Genomic DNA, 26,008 nt, shown 5'->3' on the forward strand with positions numbered 1-26,008 from the left:
GTGAAAAGGAAACACAATTACTCTTAGTCGAATAAGACACTTCTAGCACTTCACACCTGAATTCGAACACTCATCCACTCACTTTAATTTGTACGACAGGGTAAGATTAGTGACGACTCACTTGAATATGGGATGCAGTAAGACAAATTTAATTTGTCTACAAGGACCTCTCTATTTATCACATTATGAATGCCTGAGTAACAAGTACCCGGGTATAAAGAATGATATCTGCATAAATACTGACTAAAAATTTGATAGCTAATGAAATTCTAGTTAAAGACTCATGGTTTCTTTAGTGAAAATAATAAAAAGGTAGTAAAAGAACTTAAGGTTCATTCTTTAAACCCAAAAGGGTATGCTATTACACAGAACTATAGAAACACCAGTACACTTTTCACTCTTACAAAAACTGGAACACAGATCACACGCAAGCACAAATCACAACTTTTATTTTTCTCTTCATGTCCTCATATCAAGAATAACAGTACCACTGAACCACTTCAGACCACTTGCACTCCACCCATTTATGAAAAGAATTATGATGATCTCAAAAACACTGTCCACAATACACAAAACTTATTTAAGAAACACAACCGTCCCATAAATCATGCATACTTCTAGCATTTGTCAGTTCTTATTGCTGTTGTATCCTTTAGTTGGAATTTGGAAGATGAGGAAAACAACGTGTTACAATATAAATCAAGTAATACATTATCATCAATGATTGATTAAGTTGATGGTTGGGTAATTAGTGCTATGGCTTTCAGGCGTGCTGTGGTTCAGAACTGCATTGTGATCCATGCTTGCCATTTCCAGTTGATCTGCCATGTGGACAGCAGAAAGGAAGAAAACCCTCAAATGAAAAAAAAGGCATTAAGACATGTATGCACAACTGGATTCACATCGACAATATATAGAAAATATTACAAAAGATCCTACATATTTGAGCAAATTACGATTCATAACCAAGAAAATATTTTCCTTAGATGCCATAAAAATAATGTGGTCCCTGGAGTCAGAAACCGTCAACTCACAATAATAACTCAGCATGGGTAAAAATATAAGCAATATTTGAAAACTAATTTACACAATGAAAACAAGAATTACACATCCAATGAACTACCGTCATGACACTAGAGTAAACAAATTTATGTTGTAATATATTTGTCATTAAAATGCAGGTACATATGATAATCTTTTCTTTCTCATATCTTACGGAGACAGACACTGCAATTTACCTATCATAAATAGGAGACTGCACGAATAATAAACACTAGACCCCTGAAAGAAACCAATTACAACTATCATCAAAGTCGAAACAGCTTTCACCTTTCCATTTATTCAATGAAAAATGTAGGGGCAAACATTACTTTGTGTCATTACTTTAAAACACCTGTACAATATATTACTTTTCCTATAACTCTATACAGAGCAAATAAGTATACTTAAAGTGTTTCAAGTGCTACATCTTATATACTTCTACACAACACATAATACCATGTAATAGCAACTGCAGTTACCATTGCACATATTGTGGAATGGGATTCAATTATGGATTCTATCTCTGATTCATTCAGGACTGTACAGTTTCACAGAAGAAAATTTTGCTCAAACCTAAATTATCAACATTAACATATTTCCTGAAAAACATCATGAAAAATTAAATCAAATCAGTTCCTAAGACTAATAAGCTGTACTTCATTAGCATTCGAAATTCTGACAACAAAAAGCATGCTTATCTAACATTATAATGAACCCCCTCTGACTACCACAATCACAAGGTGATCCTCCCGAAGGCCTTCTTCTGACAGGTTGGGCGCAGTTCGTCTCAAAAGCTCCACAGAAAACGGGCAAGGCGGGAAAGTATACAGCACTCCTGCTGCATCAGTTTCCTTGCTCGAAAGAGTGATCACCCCGGCAGCCTCCTTCAATTTAAGATATGATACCAAGTTTTTTAAAGGGCGAGCTTGGACTGCAGAATCTTCACCGGTTCCTGCAACAGACACTGTTGAACCAGAAAGCGCCAAAAATATGGCATGGGAACTCGAAGATGCTATACGCTTAGACACATCTTCGAGTTTACTTTGATCCAAGCGGAGGCGCTGGGTAATGCGCAATTGAGGACGGCCTTCTTCGTCTCTTAGCAATCCCCCTCCCCCACCAGCACCCCCAACAATACTTGAATCCCCATCGGTTTGATGGAATTTGGCCGGGAATAAAGAGTTTTTCAGAATCAGAGCACCAGTCCAGGCAACTTCACTCTTTCGAGCAATATCAGGAAGGGACCGGGCAGAAGTGAGGGCACCATTTAAGTGCCTGTTAGAGGATCCACCAACTCCCCTCCGGCCTTCCGAAGGGGAGTCACTGCCACCTGATCGCGGCCTTCTCCTCTCCCCCGGAGACCGCGGGGAACGATCGTCACCATGCTCTGGGGACCTCGAAGACTGTCTCCTGGACCCTCCACCGGCGCCCCTAGCTCCCAACACCTCAAAGTCACCAGCTTCTGCGCCGGCACCTGTTGGCCTTTTAACCCAATCTTCCTCCCGATAACCATCTGCAGGATATGTCCCCCGGTAGCCCCCACCACGTCCACCACCACGTCTATCTCCCCAGGCTCCTCCTCGGCCCCTGTATCCCCCTCCACCCCCACGACCCGTAGCAGCTGCAGCAGGATATGCATACTCAACGCCGTCAGTCCACGCCTCGTAACCTGGTTCGAACGCCGTGTAATCTTCTCTTCCCACAGGTGGGCCCCTGGTCCTAAAATCTCCGGCAGCAGTCACTTCTTCAGTGCTGTAAGGTCTCGCTTTGTAACCGAAAGCAGGCGTAACATCGGCAAAATCGACACGTAACCTCCTCTCGGGGCCTCCTAGTGGAAATCCTCTCATTTCTTTGACCGCAGCAGTGGCAGCATCTATCGAATCATACAAAATATAAGCATGCCCATCTCCTTTTACATGATCAATTTTCTTAATTGCTCCAAACCGGTCGAATTCTCGCTCCAACCCGGGAATAGAAGTCCAGGGACCAAGGCCGCCGACCCAAATTCTCGTGGTGGGAGTCACCTTACCATACCCAATCTTACATTGAAATTTTCCAATGTACTGCCCAGAGAGCTCAACTTTGGCCCGGTGGGCCATGTCTAAATTCTGATAACGGACGAATGCATAAGCATTGCCGGTTCCAGGAGGTGGTCGTTTGATATCAATATCTTCGACTATGCCGTATCTACCAAAAATACGTCTAAGCTCTTCGTCAGAAATATTTATCTCCAGATTACCAGCAAATAATGTTCTTGTAGCCAAAGGGTCATCCTCCGGCGGGACGTGATGCAAGTAGTTGGGGAATTTGTCTTTCTTATTTTCGTGCTTTTCGAAATGGGCTTTGTAGCCCCCATGAGCTCCACCTCCTCCCCCATGACCTCGGGGTGGACCATAATGATGCGGTGGACCACCACCGGGAGGCGCGTGCGGCAAACCGTGATGTGATGATGGACCACGAATGAAATCGTGATGGGGAGGCGGCGGCCCACCTTCGCCGCGTCTGAATTCACCTCCGCTTCTGTGAGGAATCCCTGGTGGTGGCGGTCCATATCCTCTTTCATACCGCTCACTTGGCCGATGTCGCTCTGAAGGAATAACAGGCGACCTTTGGCGGTAATATCGGTCGTACTCTGGGCTTATGCTACGAGGCCTACTACGATATACATCGCTGCTACTTCGACTGCTGCTTTCGTATACTGCCTCAACTATGGCCGCCTTATCAAATAAAATAATTCTGGGTTTACTATGCTTGGCTTCACGTGCATCTTCATAACTTCTAAAACAAACATATGCCACTCTTTCGTCTAAGTCATGAGAAATTTTGACACTAATGTCACCGAATTTCTTATATTCTCTGTACAGGGTATCTTTGATCACATCATCGTTAGCTTTAGGATGCAGTGCACTCACACAGAGAACTTTGTAGGTGTAAGACCTTTCAGAAACCCCTCTGGAGCGGCTGTATTCATCTCTGTGTGAACTCTCCGTGGGGTATCGACCTCTGCCGGGGCTTGGTCCTGGGGATCTTCCTCGGCTTCCACGACGATCTCTTTCAGGAGTGATTCTCTCGTCCGAACTATCATCATATCTCCCAATGCTAGAACGTGATCTCTTGCTGATCGGTGGGGTGTCACGATCAGAACTTCTTTTCATTTCGGATAATCAATAACAGCAGCGAACCGCAAAAACTCTTCAAATACTAACCAGTTAACACCACCTCAGTCAACGTTATAACACTGAAGCCTAGCATTCTATATCCATCCGCATTATTCATTCATTTTAACAGTGGGTGATTAAAACAACTCAATGGTGACACAATTTTCATATAAATAAACAATGAGCAACTTAATTAGAATATGCTCCTTTATAAACACCAGAAGGCAGATATTTAATGTTCCTATATGGATCTACATTTTACTGCGCATGAACTTCCTATTGACATGTTCACAATCACACTAAAATGGCGCCTATTGAGCGGCGAGGTGATACGGCGTCATAGCGGTTAACTCGGAAGCACCATAATTAATGGCATCAGCTTCAGAACCTGATGAAAGTCTCAACTTATCTTATTTATTATGGAAATAATTATGCATGAAAAAAACTTTAAAAAGAATGTTAAATTGATTTATTTGAATGTTGAAATCATTATGAGTCTTGTAGTCAAAGACAAAAAACACATGAAAATTTTTTGAAATGGTTGTGGACATGTGGTCATAAGTTGTTCGGGTTTAATTAGCAACGCCGTTTCTTTAGATAAGATATTCTTATGAAATCTACCCAATTTAAACAAAAAAAATGAGAAAGCCGAAAAATGTCGTTTATTCTCACGGTGTAGGCTCGTGCGACAGATATGCAACGACGAAAGTGGTTTCCCGAAGAAAGGTTGTACGAAAAGACCTATTAAAGGGAATTGTGATGTCCACAAATGGTCGCAATCCCTGCTTGAAAACTACCAAGAAGACAATACATCCTCTGGCTTATCCTTTTGAAAAACAGAGGTGGCTAATAAAAGATATTGGCTTAGAAAATTCAGGGAACTCCAAGGGAAAGATTCTTTCAAAAACTGACTTAGGCAAATGGAATGTGAAAGAAATTAATTTAGTGGAACAGTCTACCGTAAGTGGTGCACTATTAGATTCGAAGAAGTCAAAGGCAAAACGAAGCTCTAAATCTTTGGGCGTTGATGGCCAAAATTGTGCAGGCTTCGATTATGGAATTGAAAATGACGGAGAACTAATGGGACACGGAAAACCCTCTGTAGAATGTAATAGTGACCACGCAGAATTCCATCATCTTTCAGGAAAGCGCTACCTACTGATACTGCGCTACCCTAGTCGATTACATTTTCGAGGTGCTTTATCTGTCACGCCGATTATAGGATCCACGTCTTTTTTAGGGTATGAATTTTTCCCTGGTGTGAAATCTCGCTTAGTCTTCTCGCCTAAAGGAACCAGCCCCTTGTATTTGCAGGCTCTTGGATATATGAATGGCGGTGATTTTGAGGTGAGAATTGTTTATTATTTTTCAATACAGAAAGGAAAGTAGTACCATTAGGTATGTACCATTAGTTTTTCTCACATTTACCCATTCTTCAATATTTTTAGTCGATGCCGAAATTACCTGGTTTGGACCACAATATTTTAAGAAGGATAGGGTTGCGGGATAGTGCCATTCTCATTGAGCCAGCTTCTGGGGACCAGTGGGATAAACTTTTTGGCTGCTTTGTCGAGACGCTTAATTTCAATCCTTTAATTCCAAGTACAATAGATACGAATCATAAACCTTCAGAATTGAATGTTGAGCTAAATCTTGGAGTGGAATTCGTCCAACCTGGGGAGTCTGTTGTCTCCAGTCGTCTACATGAAGAGAATTACGAGTGGGATCGATTGTCTGAAGCAGTACTAAATGCAGGAGCAGGTGAAGGTAAGAGTTCTCTTTTTTGTATATTAATGGTATATCTTTTTTACAGTTCAACACAGTGTGTTTTTCCCGCATTCATTGCATTATTAAAATTGAATGATCCCCCCTTTTGCGCTATATTTAAATAATTAATGAAAATGGAATTGCATTATTTCTTAGAGTAGCCTCTTTTAAGGTATTGAAACTTAAATAGTTATGTATAAAGTTGAAAAGGAAGTAAACGAGAGGAAATAGACATTGGAAAGCTAAAGAAATTGAAAAACTATTAATGGGAAAGTTGAAAGGAAATGGGATAAGAACTGTGCAGTTGAGAGACATCATGGGAGAACATCAAATGCAGCATGAAAGAGGTAGTTGTTGTAAAGTGCAAGTGGAAAATCAGAAAAGAATGGATCTCAGGCAAGGTGATGAACAAAATGGAGGAAAGAAGTCGGGAAAGTTAAAATACAGAAGAAGGTAGAAGAGAATATGGGAAACAATTATGAATTCAGAAGAGAAACAGATTAGGTCAAAAGAAAATGGTAAAGTGACAAGCGCAGTGATAGAATAATTAGATGAGTAAAGAAGATATGATGTGATATGTACACATGCAGGAGACCTAATATTTAATGTCAAAGTAAGAAGTAGCTTTGAGATATCAGACCAAGGTGGGAAAACTCACCTTGAACCAGAAGAGGTAATGAACAGTTGGAAGTGATACACTGAATGGTTATTTGAATAATAATAATTCGGCTCTATTCAGGTGAGATTGAGACTGTGGAAGTCCCTTGAATGGGAGAAAAGGCCCAAGGAAAGTGAATTAGAACTAGGGGAAGAAATAAGGGTATGATGTTTATACTTGAAAGTAGAAGAATGTATAAAAGAGAAGAGAAACAGGAGTACCACAGGAGTGGACCAAATTTCAGTTGAAATATTGAAAGCACTCAAAATGTAGGAAAGAAAGAATTAATAAAAATCAGTGACATTTACAAAAGGGACAATGGAATAAGGACTTAAAGGGAACCGTAATAGTTCCTCTAGAAAAAAAGAAAAATATCCAGAAATGTGAGGAACACAGAATAACAAGCCTGACATCAAATATCACTAAAATAGTTTTAAAATGGTTAATAGAAGATTGTATGGGAAACTAAAAAGTGTGCTCGGAGAAGAACAATATGGATTCAGATAATATTTAGTTACAAGAGATGAAATAGGTCTGTTGGGAATTATAGGCGTAAGAAGCAGGGGAAAGAGCAATGAAGTATTTGTTTTATGCATTAACTTAGAGAGAGCTCTTGATAGATCTGGGACGGCCTAAATCTCTATCAGAAATTCATTAACAGTAGGAGGTTTATCAACAGACGAGATTTGGATAGGAAGGGATGTTGCACAAGGATGCGGTCTGTCACTCGCCTTTTTTTATGTGTGTCGAAGAAATAATAGCATAATTCTTTGATGGAAGTAGAGGAGTGAACTTAGAAACTAAAAAAGGGGAAAGTATAAGGATTGCTGACGATATGGCTACAGTAGAAGACTAAACAAAACTTTATGGTCAGAATCTCTCCCTCTAATTTTATCATCAGAACCTTCTCATTGTGTTACCATAACTATTTGACTCTTCTTGCACATTTGTTCTTGAGTGTGATGCCCACTTCTACAATCTACCGGTTGTCTCAGAAGTACATCACCCTGTACACACTCTTCTATAAGTCTTCAGCCCTGGCACACTTAATCTCGCTCACTCCCAGGATGTCTGTCCCCAGTCTGTCCATCTCCATCTTAGAACTTTTCAAATCTATGCTTACTTTTAATTACCTAACATCCCATATCTTTTTCCTCCAGTTGTCTTCCTTGCATGGTGTTCCCATCCCAGTAGGCTCCACTTGGAGATCTGTTTGGGAGATTGCTTTAAAAAGAAGAAAGATTGGAAGATTGCTTTGAAGAAAATGCCATCATGTCGCATTTGAATGCCGTGCATTTGGTGGCTTCCAGTTGCCTTCCACCTAATAGTAGTGCAACCAGTTCCATGGCTTTCACTCTTGTTCATAGCTGTGGCAGTTAATTCTGAACTGGTCATCTTGATTTGCACCAGTGCCGTATGGTGAAACTGCTGTCTTTCACCGTTGATAAAGGATAGCTTTTGCCTCAGGATCTACTTTCTTCTTGTCTCATTCTAGAAAAATCATAAATACAATATTTCTAAAGTTGAAACTTTAAGGCATATCTGGGAATCGAACCAACAACCGTCATCTCCATATTATTATTAGGTAATCTACCGGTTAAGGTAGGTTTTTGGATGGACATAATTACTAATTAAATAATTTGTGACCCCTAGCAAAACACAACATCCTACTTCACATCAGGTCCCTCTTCAGCTCTGAGTACTTTCTTCCTCCCTTCATCCCGTCCAACATCCCTATCCTGTTCCTTCCCTTTCCTCCTTTGCCTAACATTCTCCCCTCAATTACAGTCTTCAACATCCCGCTGCCGGTCAACACCCCCTTCAGCCACTTTTCCTTCATCCATAGGATTGCTCCCAACAAACCCCTCTCTTCGCCCACCATACCAAGTATTTCCTCGTTTGTTTTCTTCTCTGTCCATTTCACCTTCTCCATTCTTCTCCACACCCACATTTCAAAAGCCTCCAACCTACATCTATCCTCCTGCTTCAATGACCACGTTTCCGCACCGTACATAGCTACGCTCCATATCAAAGTTTTTACGAGTCTTTTCTTAACATCCTTACTCAATGTCCCTGTCATCAACTCCCTCCTCCTTGTGAAAGCCTCTTTGCCTAGCGCAATTCTTCTCCTTACGTCCCTACTACTTTGACCGTGTTGGTCCAAAACACTACCGAGATACGTAAACTGTTCTACTTGCTCTAGTTTTTGCTCTCCTATTTTAATGTTAAGCTTAGCCTTTTTCTTTCTAGAAAATCGCATAACCTTTGTTTTATTAATATTGATTCTCATCCCATACCTGTCACACTGAATTTCCAAACCACTAAGCTATGTTTGCAGCCCCTTGGCTGACTGAAAAACTAAAGCTTGGTCATCAGCAAACCTAACTGATTTTACGAATTCCCCGCCCACTTTCATTCCTACCTCCAGTTCTTCCCATGCCTCTTTGATCATTTCCTCTGCATGCAGGTTGAACAGCAATGGTGATAATGGTCAACCCTGCCTTACACCTCTTCCTAACACTGCCCAACTGGACTCCCCGTTCCCCACTCGCACCTGAGCAGTCTGAGACATGTACAGGTTGCGGATTAGCCTCCTTTCCCTCCAATCTATTCCTATTTTCTGCAATATACTCATCAGTTTTTCCCAATTCACTCTATCAAACGGTTTTTCGAAATCTATGAAACAGGCAAATACCTCCTGGTTGTGTTCTATATTCCTCTTGATTAATAATCTCATTACTGCAATGGCATCACGCGTACCTCTCCCCTTCCTAAACCCAAACTGATCATCCCCTAAGTAATCATTTGCCCTACTCTCTGTCCTTTTGTTGATGATCCAGAGAACAACTTTAGCTGTGTGGGATATCAAACTAATTGTCCTGTAGTCCTCACATGACGTGGCCTTTACCTTTTTCGGAATAGGAACTAAAACTGATCTCACAAAGTCTTCTGGCCAGATTCCCTCCTCATAAATACTACGGATCAGCCCATATAGCCTCTTCCTCCCACATTTTCCTAAGCATTTTAAAAGTTCCATCGGAATGTTATCCACCCCCACGGCCTTATTTAATTTCATCTCCCTTAATGCCCATTCTATCTCACTGTCTAGTATGCCTGGACCTAAGCTATCTTCCTCTAGGTCATGTTCCTTTTCTATGTCTAACTTTGTTGTTCTAAGCTGTTAACTATACAGTTCTTCTATATATTCCTTCCATCTCTCTTGGATCTTTCCTGTGTCAACTATTACCTTACCTGCCTTATCTCTAACTGTTAGCATAGATCTCCCTTTCTTACTTCCCGATAAAGATTTAACTTTGCTGTTCAGCGCACCGATTTCACCCTTCCTCTGCAGACTTTCCATATCCTCGCACTGCATCTACCACCATGCTTCTTTTGCTTTATTTGTTGCCCGCCTCAATTTATTGTTTAATTCTTTGTACTTCATTTTGCCTAATTCTGTATTTACATTCTTCCATTTTCACCGCTCATCCATCTTTGTAATCATCTCATCTGTGATCCATGGTTTCCTAGTCCTTTTAGCGTTAACGGTTCCAATAGTGTCTTTTGCGGCTTTAGACAACCCTTTCTAGATACATCTCCATAATTACACTCAAAATCCCTGAGTCACCTCTGCCATTTGCAACTGTTTAGAAATATGTAAATAAGCCATGATACCAAGTACCCATAAATACTCTGCTTTTAATTTTGACTCAGCCCAAACTTATTATAATTATTTAATAGAGATGCACCCACTGAGTTGTGTTTTTGTTATATAATTATAGATGGAAGGCCTACATTTCTGACTGAATTAGTAGGGCTTCTTTATCTAATTATACAAAGTGTTAAGAATATGATGGCAAACACTTGGAGGGGTGTAGATTTTGCCATTGTAAGTGCTCTTTATCTCTTAGTAACAGATGCAACATTTATTTTCTGAGTTATGCTCAGATCCTATCTCCACAATCACTCACAGGTTGTGACATAAGTATGTACAGTATTAGTTGCTGGAAATTCACTTCCAACCACTGCCATACTGCCCAGAGCATAAGGGTAGTGTTCTTAGGTTCACTGTATTATTAATTTATCATTAGGAATTATTTCAAACGCTCTGAGTATATGGTGTCATGATATTATACAGCCTGATCCACATAAAATATGGATGTACTTCAATCAATTTCCAAACCAAAGAAGAGTCCAGTAAGTTTTATTATACTAATGGTACTTATTTATTATAGTATAATGTGGTTTAGTTCATTTCTTTATGTGTATACCGTTTTAATTTGAGTCATTTATTCTTTTATTAGGCCCAATTCGCCTAATGGTTTTTGGTGGAAAAGGTGTTGGGAAGTCAACATTTATGAGATTTATGGTGAACCAATGGTTTTCAAGTTCTATTAGAAGAAAGAAGAGTGGGCATTATGATTTCAGAGAGAGGCGTGCTTTATTTGTTGACTTTGACCCAGGGCAATCTGAATTCGTACCACCTGGATGCATATCAGCTACTGTAATATCTGACCCATTGCTGGGACCAAATTATACTCATCTCAAAGATCCAGAAAGGTTTGTATTGCTCTGAACATTATAATATGGTTTTATTTCAAAGAATGGCATTACTTGTAGCTGTTAAATCATGGAGTTTTCATGGAAAAAAATGAATGAGTAAATGGTTCCAATTATGAAGATGGATATTAAAACTTGAAAGTAAAGTTTCCATTTAAGATGTTTAAAAGTAAGAATGTTAAGATAATCTCTTAATGGGGTTAAAAATTCTGTAGGGTTTTGGATGGTATGAGGGATTTATTTGACAGTGATGGCAATAAAAAATGTGTAATGTGGACAAAATTAGCAGTGGTGAATCCAGAGTGGGGTAAATCTTGGGCAGTCATGCTTCTGCATATGGATGTGCCCACTGGTGGTGAGGCAATAATGAATCCTCCATGTTAAAACTTGTTGTATGTAGTCACTCCCAAGACTTAGGTTATCCTAAGAAAATATTGAAAAAAACATGGTTTCATCTTTTGTCATTCATAAACTTTAATTTTATAGCAAAATTATACAGTTCATCAAAGTTGACAGTTCAATGACCTACACAGACAATATAGTTCAACTGCACATGTGATACATGGTTGTGTAAAAACAAAATATCATGCTTTGATTATTTTTGAAGACTGTAAAATTTACCTCACATCGCAGTGCGGGTATACATGGGCATACAAAAACTGCCCTAGCACCTACAAAAATGCATAGACCAAAATGGTGATTATGTAGAAAAATAGAATGTTCAAGCTTTAAAATGTTGTATAAGTTATTGAAAATGTTTCTTTATATTTCTAAAAAAAATGGAAAGTTGCTAGTTTTATCCAGCAAATTTCGACGACTTGTCTATGCTGTTTGATGTTTAATTTCAATTTGTGAAAAAGACAGTTTTATGGTAGCATTCTTGACCTTTGCTTTCATTACTTTGTTTATTAGTACCTACTTTATGTTCTTCAGGGATCAAATTACTCCCATCTGTACCAGTGGTTTCAATTTTTTTCAAATTTAAGTTCATATCCTTCAAAAGAGTTATGTGCTAAGAAGGTTTGACTCAATTAAGTTCAAGGTGTTAAAGAGTACTTGGGCCTCACTCTCAGTTCCATCAAGCCCAAGACATGAAATGAGTTACATATTCTTCTTTATCATCACCTTTGAATTCCTGATTCTTTGTCAAACTCCTCTGCAATTAACTAAGCACATCAATAAATATCAAAAAGTCTTTTCCTATGCTTGGACTATTATAAAAAAGTCATCAAACGACAGTTTTGACCAAAGCTTTGTGGAACAAATCCAGAGATGCATTAAAAAAATTGAGTAAATCTGGAAAAATCACTCCATTAAAAAATTCTGTCTGAAATTTCTATCCTGTAACAGTCAACTTGTTCATTTGAAATAGTTTTGCTAATGTACATCGCTGATGTTTAATTCTTCAAATGATTTTCCAGAATAGTTCCTCAAGATTGAAGCAGTGTTCAAAGGTTATACTTATTTTTTGTAGAATGATTCTGTCAAAATTGATGGATCATATGCAGTTTTATGGGCATAGATATGATGCATCAATTTTGATGGAATCATTCTACAAAAAATAAGTATACTCTAAGATGCCTAATGATGACAAGCGTAACTGTCACTAAGGTAACAGCCTTTTCCTATTCCTTTACACCATAGATAGATGATAATTTCCTGGGGTAACAGTGGTCATGTTATTAGGTGATTCATCACTTCAGTGAAGTAGGTTAAAAGCTGTGTCACTAGGGCTCCCAGATGTGCATTTTTTGGTAGCTGCCTTCTTTGCAGTTCATGAACTAGGTAATTGTGGTTCATTGACTGCATCAGAGAGGACCAGCTATTCTTTGTATTTCTCCAAATGTTTGCTGTAAATATATGTAATTCTTAATATCTTATCATTCTTTTTGAAAATGTGAAATGAATACCCCTTTGGGGAACTCCAAGGTTGCTACAGCAAAAATGGTTTTGTGTTCTCATCAGTATTTAAACTGACATAATATTCCACATCTTTAAAAAAATCAAACAGGAGTTTCAACTTTAATATCATTTACATAATGGGATTTTACACTGATAAGATGGAAGAAAAAACGTGCTTTGCCATTGTTAGATTTCTTTCCCTCCTATTTTCTGCGTTCTTTCTATGCTTTTCTTCAGAAGATCACGGAGGGTGACATCACTGATTGCTAAAATCATGGGCTCATCTTTGAGGTCAAATGTTGTATGAGGTATTATGTTATAGTTTTTAATGAAAAAATATGACCAGTGGTACTGGTTAAATGCTGTTGCCTTTTTTGTAGAGTTTTTCCTATTTTTTTAGAATGAATTTTGTCTATTAAGCTATTTTTTTCCAAAATATTATACCATGGATTAAATAAGATGTCAAGTTTTCATATTATGGAAGTTTTAAGATGTCAAGAACAATGATTATAGTCGTATAGAAAGAAAGAAAACACAGCAATTCCACTGTAAATGTGGAATTGCTGTGTTTTCTATCTTTCTATACGATGGAAAAATTCCACAGAGTAACGGCTAAAACAGTCTCTTATATGATTTTAGTCATTTAGCTGATTGTGCGAGAATAATGATTTTAGCCATCTTGAAATTAATATTGCTAATTTTTTTACAATGCTTTAAATGTGAGTCTGGTCATCAGTGATGGAAATTTAATGTTGGCCTGGAAAGTTAACAAAGATATTAGGGCTGGTGGGGTGGGACTGATTGATAATAAAGGAAGGAGGTTTTGTAGTTTTCCATTTAAATAATATTTTGCTGGAGTAAATGAATCAAGTTTGCTGTTTCCATATAATTTTTTGTTGCTCACAGCCATGGTTCTTATGCAACAGCCTTTCACTGTTTGTTTGGTATGTTTCACATTTTTTTCCATTAAATCATTCAATTTATACTGTTCCAATCAGGTAGCAGCATAGGAAATATGATTTTTATGTGAAAAAACCAATGGAAATGAGGGGAATGTAAGGGATACAAACAGACCATTACTATAAGTTGTCCAAATTTTAGGGGATGGGATGAAATTGCTGTTGTGGACCTCACCAAGGAAAGATTTAGCAAAGAGTTCTTACCATTGAAGCAGATTTGGTGTTCTCTCTTCTGAAACTTTCTAAGATGATAGCCTTATTGTGTGTCCACCTATGTCGAAAGTCTGACAGTTTCTTGTTGAATCACTTAATTTGCTTCTCTTTTCATTAAATGTGAAGCTTTAGGTGGATTTTACCAATGCATTAACATACAAATACATACATACATACAGATACAAACTAATGGAAACTGTAGAAACCATGTTGTGAGCCAAAGATAAGATGAGAAACTGTAAAAGAGCTTTTAAAATATTTCTGAAAAACTTGGAATAATAGAAATTGATCAGTATACCTATATCTCCCATCTTACTACACCTTCTATGCTGAGAATTCTTTGATAAAATATTCTCTTGTTTGTAAAGATTCAATCAAGGAATAGAGTCATGTTGGCAACCCAGAAATATTTTCTTTTCTTCAAAAATAACATTTCAGCCTTCACCCTCAGTTCACAATCTCCTTCTATGGTTCTTGTTTTACCCTAGAATTCTATTAATCAATCAAGCAATTTATTTTTGTCCAAGGATTTGTTGTACAAATGCAGGACACTGAAAGAAAGTATTCAGCCCCAAATTATAGTTTCAGGCATTCATCAACAGAGTAGAACATATGTTTCAACAGATTTTCATATTTTTTAAATAGTGACATTTTATTGAGATTCCTTACACTGTCAGATAACTTATTAAAAATAATGACGCCCTTATTTTAAGGCCCAATTGCTGCATTTTTAGTGCTTAAAAATGATTGTTGTAGGTTTTAAGAGGTTTGGTTAATAAAGTATGATAATCTCCATTACTATTGTAGAATTGGATGTTGAACTTAACACTGATGATTGTTGTTTATATATGTGTGTGTATATATGTATATATATATATATATATATAATTAAATATAGTGCTAATACAGAAGCTCACACACACACATGCAAACATACATGGAAGAGGCAGAATGTGAAGCTTATTACAGAGGGAGTAGGGTGCATTAAAAGAAGCATTGCACACTATTCAAACAGCCCTTTTTTGTATTTTAAATAGTGTACTGGCTTTTGGTGAATAACCCCAGAAAATGACACTGTACATTACATGTGAGCTCTAAACAATTTCAATTAAATATGGTAAATCAATGTATCACAATCAATCTATGTGCATCACTGCATTACTCTGTACTTTGAAAATACTTTTAAATAGTAATCACAGATTTTTATTTCTGATTATTTTCTCCTTTCTTTTAGAATGATTTGTATCGGTGATTTAAATGTTGAAAGATGTCCAGATTGGTATTTAAAGTGTGCTGATGAATTACTTAAGTTTTGCTACTCCAATCCAGCTCTTTGTCAACTTCCTTGGTTTATTAATACTATGGGGTTCTGCAGAGGTAGGTGAATGTGTTCTTCACCTATGTGTAATGTTACTCATTTTTCCCTGTAGTTATTAACACTGTGTCTTGAAACAAACGTCCTCATTAGTTGCTGCATTTGAAATATATGTTGCATCTGGAATGAATGATTTGTCAAGGATGTCCGTACTAAAAAGAAAGACTTGTACTTTTCCACAGATCCTACTTCAAGTCTTTCTTTTTGGTATCGATGTTAAATACTTCCACGAAGTGAAGCCTGAAACAATAGAATATATTGTCAAGGATGCTTTGTGTCTTGTCCACTCTTAGCAGAGGTCTCTTGTTGACACATACTAATCTTAGTGGTGTCCAAATTTCAAAATGATTTTTTTCAACTCCATGTGCAAGTGAGTACACTACATGTAAGTGTTTCATTCAAATATTGTGACCCTCACATTTAATTGTGGGCTGAGTACTATCTGCAGAAGGTTAAAGAATACAACAAACAGTTTTCCTATCCCTACATTGGGTGCTATCTGTATATCTTTTCAAATGTTGTATGCCATTCATCATATGAGACATTAACCATTCCTTTGGCACCTTATATTAATATAAGCTAATTCCAATGCAATGCTAATGTTCTCTCCACTCTTCCCCTTCATTCTCAAAAAATCCACCCTTACCCAATAACTCACCTATCCCTAATGGCAGAAATAACCTCAGCTGTTGGTTACATCCCATAATAACTGCCACCATTGAGAATGTTTGTGAGCTTTGACTTAAAACTATTGATGTAAAGAATACATTTCCAATAAAAAATTCAAAGAGGCTACAGGGGATGTGATGACAGTAACTTTTAGCGGAGTCATCTGTTAATGTGCATTATAATGCAACAATTTCAAAAGTGTAAAAAGCATGCACCTTGACAGGGATTTGAACCTGCATCCCTTGCTGTCTGGCACAATGCTTTAAACAAAATTTTGGTTAGTAAAAGGATGCCTCAGTAGCTAAACTGGCCAAAGCACTGGGCCAGACATCAAGGGATCTGGGTTTGAATCTTGGTCAATGCAAATTATTTTTACACTTAAAAAATTGTTCAATTGTGATAAACTTCCAATCATTAGTTATTTATATAGCCTGAGACCCAAATCCCAAGATCCAAGTTTGTCTTCGTTCTAATGGACCTGCTGTGAAGCTAATTAATACTCCTAGTATTGTGACAATGTAGATCAGTACTTACAAATTTGTTCTCCACATAATGTTTTTGATTAGAAGTATAGGTAACCATAATGTTTGGATTATTAATGGTAGCAATTTTTTTAAAGGTATTGGTGGTGATCTGGCTGTGAAATTGATACAGCTCTGCCATCCCACTCATGTGATACAAATCAGTAGTCGCTTTTCAAGACGGAATTTTGAACCTTTGGACCTCCTATCTTGGTGCTCTGTAAACTCTTGGAACGGAATGGACTGGAATCCATCAATCTCAAGTCACCAGGGGCCTAAGCTGTCTGAGTACGCTTATTATCAGTTGAGGTCGTTGGCTGAAAGATCCAGTGCTGAAGAAGTAGTACTGAATGGTGTTCAAGGAGCGACAGAAAATGGATCACGGGCCTTAGAGGATTCAGGAGAGCTGGAGGATGTTGATTCTGAGTGGTATATATTAAAACCGTTTCATTTATTGATAAAAATGTGAATTTTGTTTTAATAATGAATGAATTGGAAGCAGATTCAATTCACTCTTTGGGAGGCATAATATTCAACCAAGAAATTAACTTTCAGTCAATCAAGTTCAGCCTACCCAAAATTTCATTCACATACCTTGAAAAAATAAGAGCAGAAATGCAGAGAATATGCTCTTGATGTAATTTTAATTGAAATGTTATAATTTTAAGTGTCTGAGGGAAGTTTTATTTGACATTAAAGTTATTACATGAAATATCCTTGGAATTGTAATATTTGCATTTCATTCTATTTGTAACTAGCATAATATTCATTATCAGACAAAATGCTGTTATTATTTGTGTAGTTTTAGGTGTTATTTGGTGGAATTTGAGCATAGTAATGATTAAATGATAACAGTTTTTCACTAGACATTGATTTATTACATGACCATTTTGTTGTACTACATCATCTTTAGGTTGTGACCCGATGGTGACAGAGTACATTGAAACCTGAAGATGATATAGTACATCAAAACCAGTCATGTAATAAATCAATAAATCTAGGGGGTCATTTGAAATTTGTTAATTTATCCATCCAACATCAACTGGATAATTATTTTCTGAAAAAATGGAGAATATATTCTTTTTTTAGGTTTATATATGTAAATAAACCGTGCCAAATCAATTTTATTGGAAACTCTTAGTGATGCAAAAGGAATATTAATGCTATTAATTCATGAAAACTCTTTTAAATTACTAAATGAGCAGCACTGCTAAGGATTTTCTGTGTAGATATGTTACATAGTACACACTAAAGATAGCATTTTTAACTTTTTTTGCATTTGTGAGAAGTTTGCTTCAGGCTTCCAAAGGTGCTTTGGTGGCATTCATACCTTAATCTGATGCATGCCTATGTGTGTTTGGTTTTATGCATTGCTTATTTTTCTGTCATTTGGTATGCTTTCCATTTTTTTTGCTTTTGGTATCACTTACATTTCTTTTGCTCTACTCTTATTAGGGGCCTTCCAGCTTGGCAGTCTCGTGATTTGTGCATTATAGCCTATTTCAGCCGAATAGTGACTGAGCCCAGGTATTCCATACTACAATCAACGCCTGAGATGTAAGCATAGTTTCTTGAACTAATTATGTCCTTTTCTATTCAAGTTTGCTTATAATTTGAGTTACATTAATGTAGCAGATTAGTTAGAACAAAATCTGCATAGAAAATGCCTCTGCATTGTAGAAGCATGTTGGCCTCATCCCAGGAAATTATTAAAAAAATGGGAATTCCAATCAAATTGAAGGAAAGATTCATCTGGCATTTAATAATTAGGTTTATATCAATATTTTTTCATAATGGCAATATGTATTACAGATGCAAGATAGGGAGAAAGCAGCTATAGATTGATAGGGCCCTTTAAAATTTTATTTGAAAAAATTTAGTTTAAAAAGTCTTCTTTTTTGCTAGATGACCAAAGCAAAATTACTTTTATTTTTATTATCCCAGAAATTTAGAATAACAAACAAATCAAGTTATCCTATCTAGAATATTTAAAGTAATGTCCTTTTTTAGAAAGAGTGGTGGTTGTTTTAGTGTGTGTATAATTCTTTAGCTATTGCAAATTGTAAGGGATAGGTTTAATAGCAGTGGATGCTGCACTGTAATGTTTGATCTCACAGGGACAATTTCATACCCATAAAACACCTATAATGGTTGTTAGAATTTGCACTATCCCATAATTTAGTGATTACCATTGGTTAGGCAGTCCATATCAGTATATTTTTATAACAAAAATTGGCAAACAACCACTGCTGTTAGCACCAGCATGGTACACAAGCACTGGTGTGGGCTTCTCTCTTTACGGTTCATGCTTTAGCCACTGTATTTGAGTAGTCATTGCTCTCCTAGTAATCAATTAACCAAAATATAGGCTGATGGGTTTTCACTACAAATATAAAGTTTTATTCAGTTAGGGAGTGATTTTAACTTTTTAAAGAGTGGCATAGTTTGTACAGTTACGTGATTGTAATGCCAGGAAAGGGCATTAAATGAGCTACAAATGGTTTATTCCCTCCCATTGATTACAACCTTGATGTAGTGGAAGGGCTTGTACCTTCCGATGGCCCCTAGAGCTGTGCTGGCAATAGTAATAATAATTGCTCCTGCTGGGGTCACCCATGCCAGGTAGGTCGAAGGTTAAGGAAGGTAGTTCATGCAATGTCTGTTCCTCAGTGAAGTGTCTGTTAAAGTATCTGACCGCAGTGGGGCGGCCATTGAGTGATGGTGTCATGTTAAAAAAACTATTGAGGAAGGCAATGGGAAACCACCTCAATTATTATTTCCAAGATTGCTATGATGGGCAGTATAGAGAGTCTTGACCACTACAGGACTTGGCCCAATCGGCCGTGTGTCATGCCTGGCAGTGGGAGAGGCAAGGCTTCCGCAGTTCTAATCTCACAAAACACTTGTTAAGCAAAACCAACAAAAGCAACACATAAGAAGAACACAGAATTAGTTAGAATTAGTAAGAACTTGAAATGATAGAACAATGTGGTGGACAGGTAAATTAGGGAATATAAAGTGAGAAATGGAAAGAGGAAATGTATTAGGTCTATGCGAGGTGAGATGGAAGGATAATGGGGATTGCTGGAGCAACAGAGTAATATACAACAGAGGGGACAGAGCAAGCAATGGGTGGCAATAATATTGAATAAAAAGGTAGGAAGAAGGAAAGTCAGCATGGAGCTAACAACAGATAGAATATTACTGGTAGAGGTAAGAGCAGAACCGACGAACTTAGTCATTGGGCATGTAAGAATATAAATACAGAGTTAGGTAGAAGGAAGTACAAAGAATTAAATAATAAATTGAGACTGGTTACAAATAGAGCAAAAAAAGCATGGTGGAAGATGCAGTGTGAGGAAATGGAAAATTTGCAGAGGAAGGGTGCCTTTGGTGCTCTGTACAAGAAGGTTAAAATGCTATCGGAAGTAATAAGGAAAAATATGTGTTAATAGTTAGAGATAAGTCGTTTAAGATAATAATTGAAACAGAAAAGGTACAAGAAAGATGGAAGGAATATATAGAAGAACTGTATGTTAAAGAATTTAGTCCATCAAGCTAAGGCATATGACGTAAACGAAGATCGCTTAGGTTCAGGTATACTCGACAATGAGATAGAAAGTGCATGAAAATTGATGAAATCAAATAAGGCCGTGGGGGTCGGCAACATTCCTGTGAAACTACTGAAAGGTTTAGGAAAATGTGGGAAGAAGAGTCTATGTAGACTGATTCATTGTATCTATGAGGAAGGCTGTAAGACTTTGTGAGATCAGTATTCCTACTCTGAAAAAGGTAAAGGCTACATAAGGACTACAAAGAGGACTACAAAACAATAAGTTTGATATCCCCCACAACTAAAGTTGTTCTCAGGATCATCAACAAAAGGATGGAGAACAAGGCAAATGATTACTTAGGGGAAGATCAGTTTGGGTTTAGGGAGGAGAGAGGCATGTGTCCATAGCAGGAATGAGCTCACTAATTGAGAGGAGTATAGGATTCAATCAGGATGTATTTGCCTGTTTTGTTGATTTCGAAAAGGCATTTGATAGAGTGAATTGCGAAAAACTAATGAGTGTATTGCAGAAAAGAGGAATAGATTGGGAGGACAGGAGCCTAATCTGCAACCTGTACATGGCTCAGACTGCTCAGGTGCAAGTGGGGAACAGGGAGTCTGGATGGGCAGTGTTTGGAAGAGGTGTGAGGCAGGGTTGCCCATTATCACTGGTGCTGTTCAATGTGTATGTGGAGGAAATGATTAAAGAGGTATGGATAGAACCGGAGTTGGGAATGAAAGTCTTAGGGAATTCATAAAATTAGTTAGGTTTGCTGATGACCAAGCTCTAGTATGTCAGTCAGCCAAGGGACTGCAAGCATTGCTGAGTATATTGGAAGTTCACTGTGATAGATATGAGAGTGAGAGTATATGTAAATGAAACAAAAGTTTTGGGGTTTTCCATGAAGATAAAGGCTAAGTTAAATGCTAAAATAGGAGGGCAAAAACTAGAGCAGGTGGAACAGTTTACAAATCTTGGAAGTGTTTTGGACTAAAATGGTCAAATTAGTAGGGATTCTTTTAATTTCTGTTTATCAAGAAAAACCAACAAGCCAACATTTTTCAATGCCTGAAGAGGCCGTTGATGCATTCAAAAACCATGTCTTGGAGGTACCTTAATCAGAGGGGAAAAAGTGTTACAAAAGTGCAGAAGTGTATTGATTATCATGGAGAATACTTCAAAAAATAATAGAGCCATTTTCAACTATAAATTGCTGTCTTTTCATTATTAGGCTGGAAATATAAAAAGCAACCATCACATTAAGATAAGGCCCATGAAAACTTTGATATGGAGCGTAGTTATGTACGGTGCGGAAACTTGGTCATTGAAGTAGAATGATAGGTGTAAATTGGAGGCTTTTGAAATGTGGGTGTGGAGAAGGATGCAGAAGGTGAAATGGACCGAAAGGAAAACAAATGAGGAAGTACTATGGTGGGCGAGAAGAGGAGATTGTTGGGAGCAATTCTAAGGAGGCAGAAAAACTGGATGAAAAGGATATTGATCAGCATTGGGATAATGAAGACTGGGATAGAAGGGAGCATGTTAGCCAAATAAGATAGGGGTAGGAATAGGATATGGATGTTGGACGGAAAGAATGGAGGAAGGAAGTATACTGAGATGAAGAGGGGCTATTTGTAGAGTAGGATGTTGGGTTGTGTTTTGTTAAGAGAAAGAAGATATTTGTTTGGTAATTGTGTCCATCCAAAACCTATAGTAATCGGTAGATAACCTAATAATGATAAAAATTATTTATATCCTGAATTTGAAGAATTATAAGTTTATAAGGTATGATTATAATGTGAAGAATTATAAGTTGATTAGATGTGCCAAGAGCGAATAAACTTTCTTTGGAACTTCCAAGCCTCATAGTAATAATCAGTAGATGAGAACCAATGAAACACTTCCCAGATATTGTTATAATTTGGGGAGAAAACAGCTGTTCCTGTTAACAGTACTGTCCTCAAATGAGGAATAATGTTTCATTAGAAACAGTAGCTTATATCAAATATATATTTCAAACAACACAACCATTTGATTCATTAGTATTTTACTAAGTTACTCTGGAGAAATATTTTTGTAGCATGCTCAAAGATTCTAAGACCTGACCATGCATTATGAAATTGGTGTGCTCTGAACTGGATGTGCTCTGCTCTGGATGCGACACACATTGAAGAGTACAAGAAGAAGAAAACCATGTTGTAGAACCAGAAATAAAATATGGGAATGTTCAAATCTAGTTCTCATCATATGAATTTGACAATTAATTAGTTAATTAACTTCACTTATGTATTTCTTACAGGATTAAACTATCAGATCTCATTCTGAGTCTCCCTTCTCCATTGTTGGAACCAGAAATGATTACAACAGCTTTTAATGCAAGACTTGTTGCATTATGTAATATTGAGGAGAGCAGGGAAAATATTATTGGAGCTCAAAATCACCAATTAGAAGAGGGTCTGGGTGAGATTCCTGATACATCAATAACCAAAAGAGAAAAACTGCCTTGGGGAAGAGTTCTGAAGCCAAATACATCATGGCATCCAAAAGTTCTCTTCCACATGCCAGTTGCTCCTTGCTTAGGATTTGGTAAGTCTTGCATTTAACATTGAAGATCTGGCAAATTTTGCTACAACATTTACCATTATTATTATCATCTGTATTCTACCAATTTACGTAGGTTTTGCATGGACACAAAAATACATTTACTTGCCTCTCATAACATAAAATGTAACACAACAACACCATAGTAAATCCCTCTTCAATTCAGCATACTTGCTTTCTCCTTTTTCCATCCAACCAACATCCATCCAACATCCCTATCCTATTCCTTCTCCTTACTCATTTGCCCAATGCTCTCCCCTATATCACAGTCTTCAACATCCCATTCCCAAACAAAATGCCCTTAATCTATCCTTCCTGTCTCCTTTTGATTTCTCCCAACAATTCTCCCTCCTCCCCCTCCTAGCCCAGAACTTCCTTGTTGGCTTTCCTTTCATATTCAGCTTAATGTTGTTTTTATCCATATCAAAATGCCATTAAAAAAAAGTCATAGCATTTGTCAAGTTAATCGGCAATAAGGATAAGATAACATTTAAGTACCTGGCATAAGGCAAATGTCTTCTGTTATGCTTTTGCTCATTCTTTATTTTACCAAACTTAATTGATTTTTTGTAGGAATTCATTAAATTGAAGCAAATAATGAAGGGATAATAAGTAACAATTGTGGATTCACCTGGAACAAATATTCTTTGACAATCCTTATGGCCCAGTTAATGACTATTCTTGGCATAGCCAAGCTGTTCAATGTAGATTTAAATAAATTAAAATGGCTGAAATGGGTTTGAAATGGCCCCTGTTTAGGATCTTTCTGTCAATGATTATTCCTACATCAATTGTGAAAAATAAAAAGCTGGTCTGGTAATGAAAAATTTTCAAGAGCCAAGTTTTTAAGCTTGAGTATCTCCCAATAATATAATTTTTTATTTGTGTGACTGTTGACATAGCACTATCAATTGAATTACTTACACTTTAAGGTGTAAGAAAAATTAAAAAAAGGAAAATTAAACCTAATGTGCAAAGTATGACCGCCACTTCTAATAATCTCAATTTGAACTTGTCCCTTAAATCTGACTTCTCATATTTGAATTCTGTTCAAACCCATAGCTGTTTATTTTTTGCATTTCACCTCTCCTATTTCCACCTCCTTTTAATGAGGCATTGTGATGTACCACACTTTTTGAAATGCCTGCCATGTCTGCTAGCTTGTGCTGTTTCAGTTGATGATCATCCTGTATCACTTCGTGGATTTTCACCTTTTCTGAAGTCGTCACCTCATTTGGTCAACCAATTGGATGCTCGTCTTGACACCTCATACGGCCTCGTTTAAGCTTTGCTACCCAATATTTTATTGTTTTAAGCAAGTATTTTATCACATAACGATGACCTATTTTATTCATTTTTGCAAATTCACTGAAAAAGTTCACTATTGATGGCTGCTAAACAAAAACTAAACAACGTAGCTTCTTCAAACTTGAAACATAAGCTTAATTGGTTGCATACTTTCTAATACAGTGATATTTTACAAACAATTGCCACCATCTCTAGGTCAGGCCAGGTATATCTGGGTCTTCCCATGTAATACATAGACGAGCTTGTAAGTAATACAGAACACATGATAAAACATATGCTTACGTGTAAGCTTATGCTAACACAGCATATGCTACGCAGGAAAAGAAGATACGCTACAATGCAGAAAACTCCTTATATTCAAGTAACCAAAATGTAAACATATATATCTCTTTCATCTTGAAAATTTGTCAGCAATAATAAGAAAGCATTACAGATACTCAAAAATTGTCTACAAAAGTTTTGCAATGCACTAAAAAGCAAAGATGCGAGCAAAAAACACTTGACCGATAGATCGGCCCATGGCATTTTTCACACACACCCCTCTGGCCGATAGGTCGGCCCACTGGCACTGAAAGGGTTAAGGCAAAATTCATTCGTGTGTATTTTAATGTGACTGTGGCCATGAAAACGTTTTTGCCCGACATATCTAAGTAAAAAAAGAGTCATTAATGTTGTGCATTATGGTGAAAATATTGTATGCTGCTAATTTATTTTGATAGGCTCATAAATTGGAAATCTATCAGTGAAAATGATTGATTCTTTATATTTTATTGATAGAATCAATTAACACGATATGGCTTCTTAATGGATCCCTTGGCTCTTAAGATTGCCAAATTTTTCCTGGAATATTCATTAAATATTTGAATGAACATTTCTTGTCATTTCTACAGGTATTGTTCGTGCAATAGATAAAAACAACCACAGCCTGTTTTTGACCACCCCAGTGAAGGATGAGGTGATGTTATGTGTTAACTGCCTAGCAACTTCTCCATCCTTAGGGTCATTGCCGAAGGAAATTTATTTTGAGCCATTAAGACTGAATCCTAAGAGGAGAGACCGTATTCCTTATACTGTAATATGTGATAAGAATAGCATTTTGAGTCGTACCATACCAAGGGTATTTCAGATTCCCACTAAATGCCTTCCTTCTAACAAAGCTTGATTCAACTGTTAAATAATATTATTATATATCAGTTAAATTCAAATGAAAATAAGTATATTTTTTTCCTGATTGAATAATTGGTTTGTTAATATGTACATGTTGGCCATATTGAAAGTTATGTTATCAAATCATGAAGCAATTATTTTTCTATTATGTGAAAGCAGTAAAATTGTGTGGAATTTATTAATAACCATTAATTTTTTATAAATATTTGCAGTATTTATTTAATGAAATACCTTATGTTGCAATTATGATTTCATGGTTCTACAGATAAATACCACCTATAACTCCTCCATAACTTTTGTATTAAACTCTTGCCATCTGGTGATTTTTTATGAAAGCAAATAAAATAGTTTATTGCCCATATGCAAGTGAATTTTGGTTATTAATATTAAATTATTTTGATCACTTTATCCATTGACAATAATTTACTTAATGTCATTGGTACTACTGGTCAGATCCCAAGTAATGTAACACAGCATATGCCAAGCACACAAAATGATGATAGAATGACAACCTACATCAAGAAGGAGCCATTTGAATTATCAAAATTGCTATGA

General features: G+C 37.0%; 2 protein-coding genes across 2 annotated transcripts; one reads left to right on the top strand and one right to left on the bottom strand.

Annotated features, from left to right (window-relative positions):
* Nucleotides 1–331: 331 nt before the first annotated feature.
* Nucleotides 332–4,275, bottom strand: nito (RNA-binding protein spenito). Its single transcript, XM_071598691.1, has one exon. The coding sequence runs from the start codon at nucleotides 4,194–4,196 to the stop codon at nucleotides 1,746–1,748; it is 2,451 nt and encodes an 816-aa protein (XP_071454792.1). The 5' UTR covers nucleotides 4,197–4,275; the 3' UTR covers nucleotides 332–1,745.
* Nucleotides 4,276–4,550: 275 nt separating this feature from the next.
* Nucleotides 4,551–25,766, top strand: LOC139698847 (polynucleotide 5'-hydroxyl-kinase NOL9). The gene is made up of 8 exons (XM_071597784.1): nucleotides 4,551–5,546; nucleotides 5,648–5,966; nucleotides 10,929–11,184; nucleotides 15,493–15,635; nucleotides 16,922–17,252; nucleotides 18,279–18,380; nucleotides 22,677–22,963; nucleotides 25,177–25,766. Exons 1-8 carry the CDS (start codon nucleotides 4,839–4,841, stop codon nucleotides 25,446–25,448), a joined length of 2,418 nt encoding a protein of 805 aa, XP_071453885.1. The 5' UTR covers nucleotides 4,551–4,838; the 3' UTR covers nucleotides 25,449–25,766.
* Nucleotides 25,767–26,008: the final 242 nt, after the last annotated feature.

Source organism: Hetaerina americana, unplaced genomic scaffold (assembly GCF_022747635.1).
Source record: "Hetaerina americana unplaced genomic scaffold, ioHetAmer1.1.p SCAF_10, whole genome shotgun sequence".
In the NCBI taxonomy this organism is placed as follows: domain Eukaryota; kingdom Metazoa; phylum Arthropoda; class Insecta; order Odonata; family Calopterygidae; genus Hetaerina; species Hetaerina americana.

Bases quoted from the DNA above. Each gene is read 5' to 3' on its own strand.
- nito (XM_071598691.1), bottom strand. From the start codon at position 4,196: ATGAAAAGAAGTTCTGATCGTGACACCCCACCGATCAGCAAGAGATCA.
- LOC139698847 (XM_071597784.1), top strand. From the start codon at position 4,839: ATGAGAAAGCCGAAAAATGTCGTTTATTCTCACGGTGTAGGCTCGTGC. The intron at 15,636-16,921 runs GTAGGTGAATGT...ATTTTTTTAAAG, and splicing joins TACTATGGGGTTCTGCAGAG to GTATTGGTGGTGATCTGGCT. The intron at 17,253-18,278 runs GTATATATTAAA...TACTCTTATTAG, and splicing joins GAGGATGTTGATTCTGAGTG to GGGCCTTCCAGCTTGGCAGT.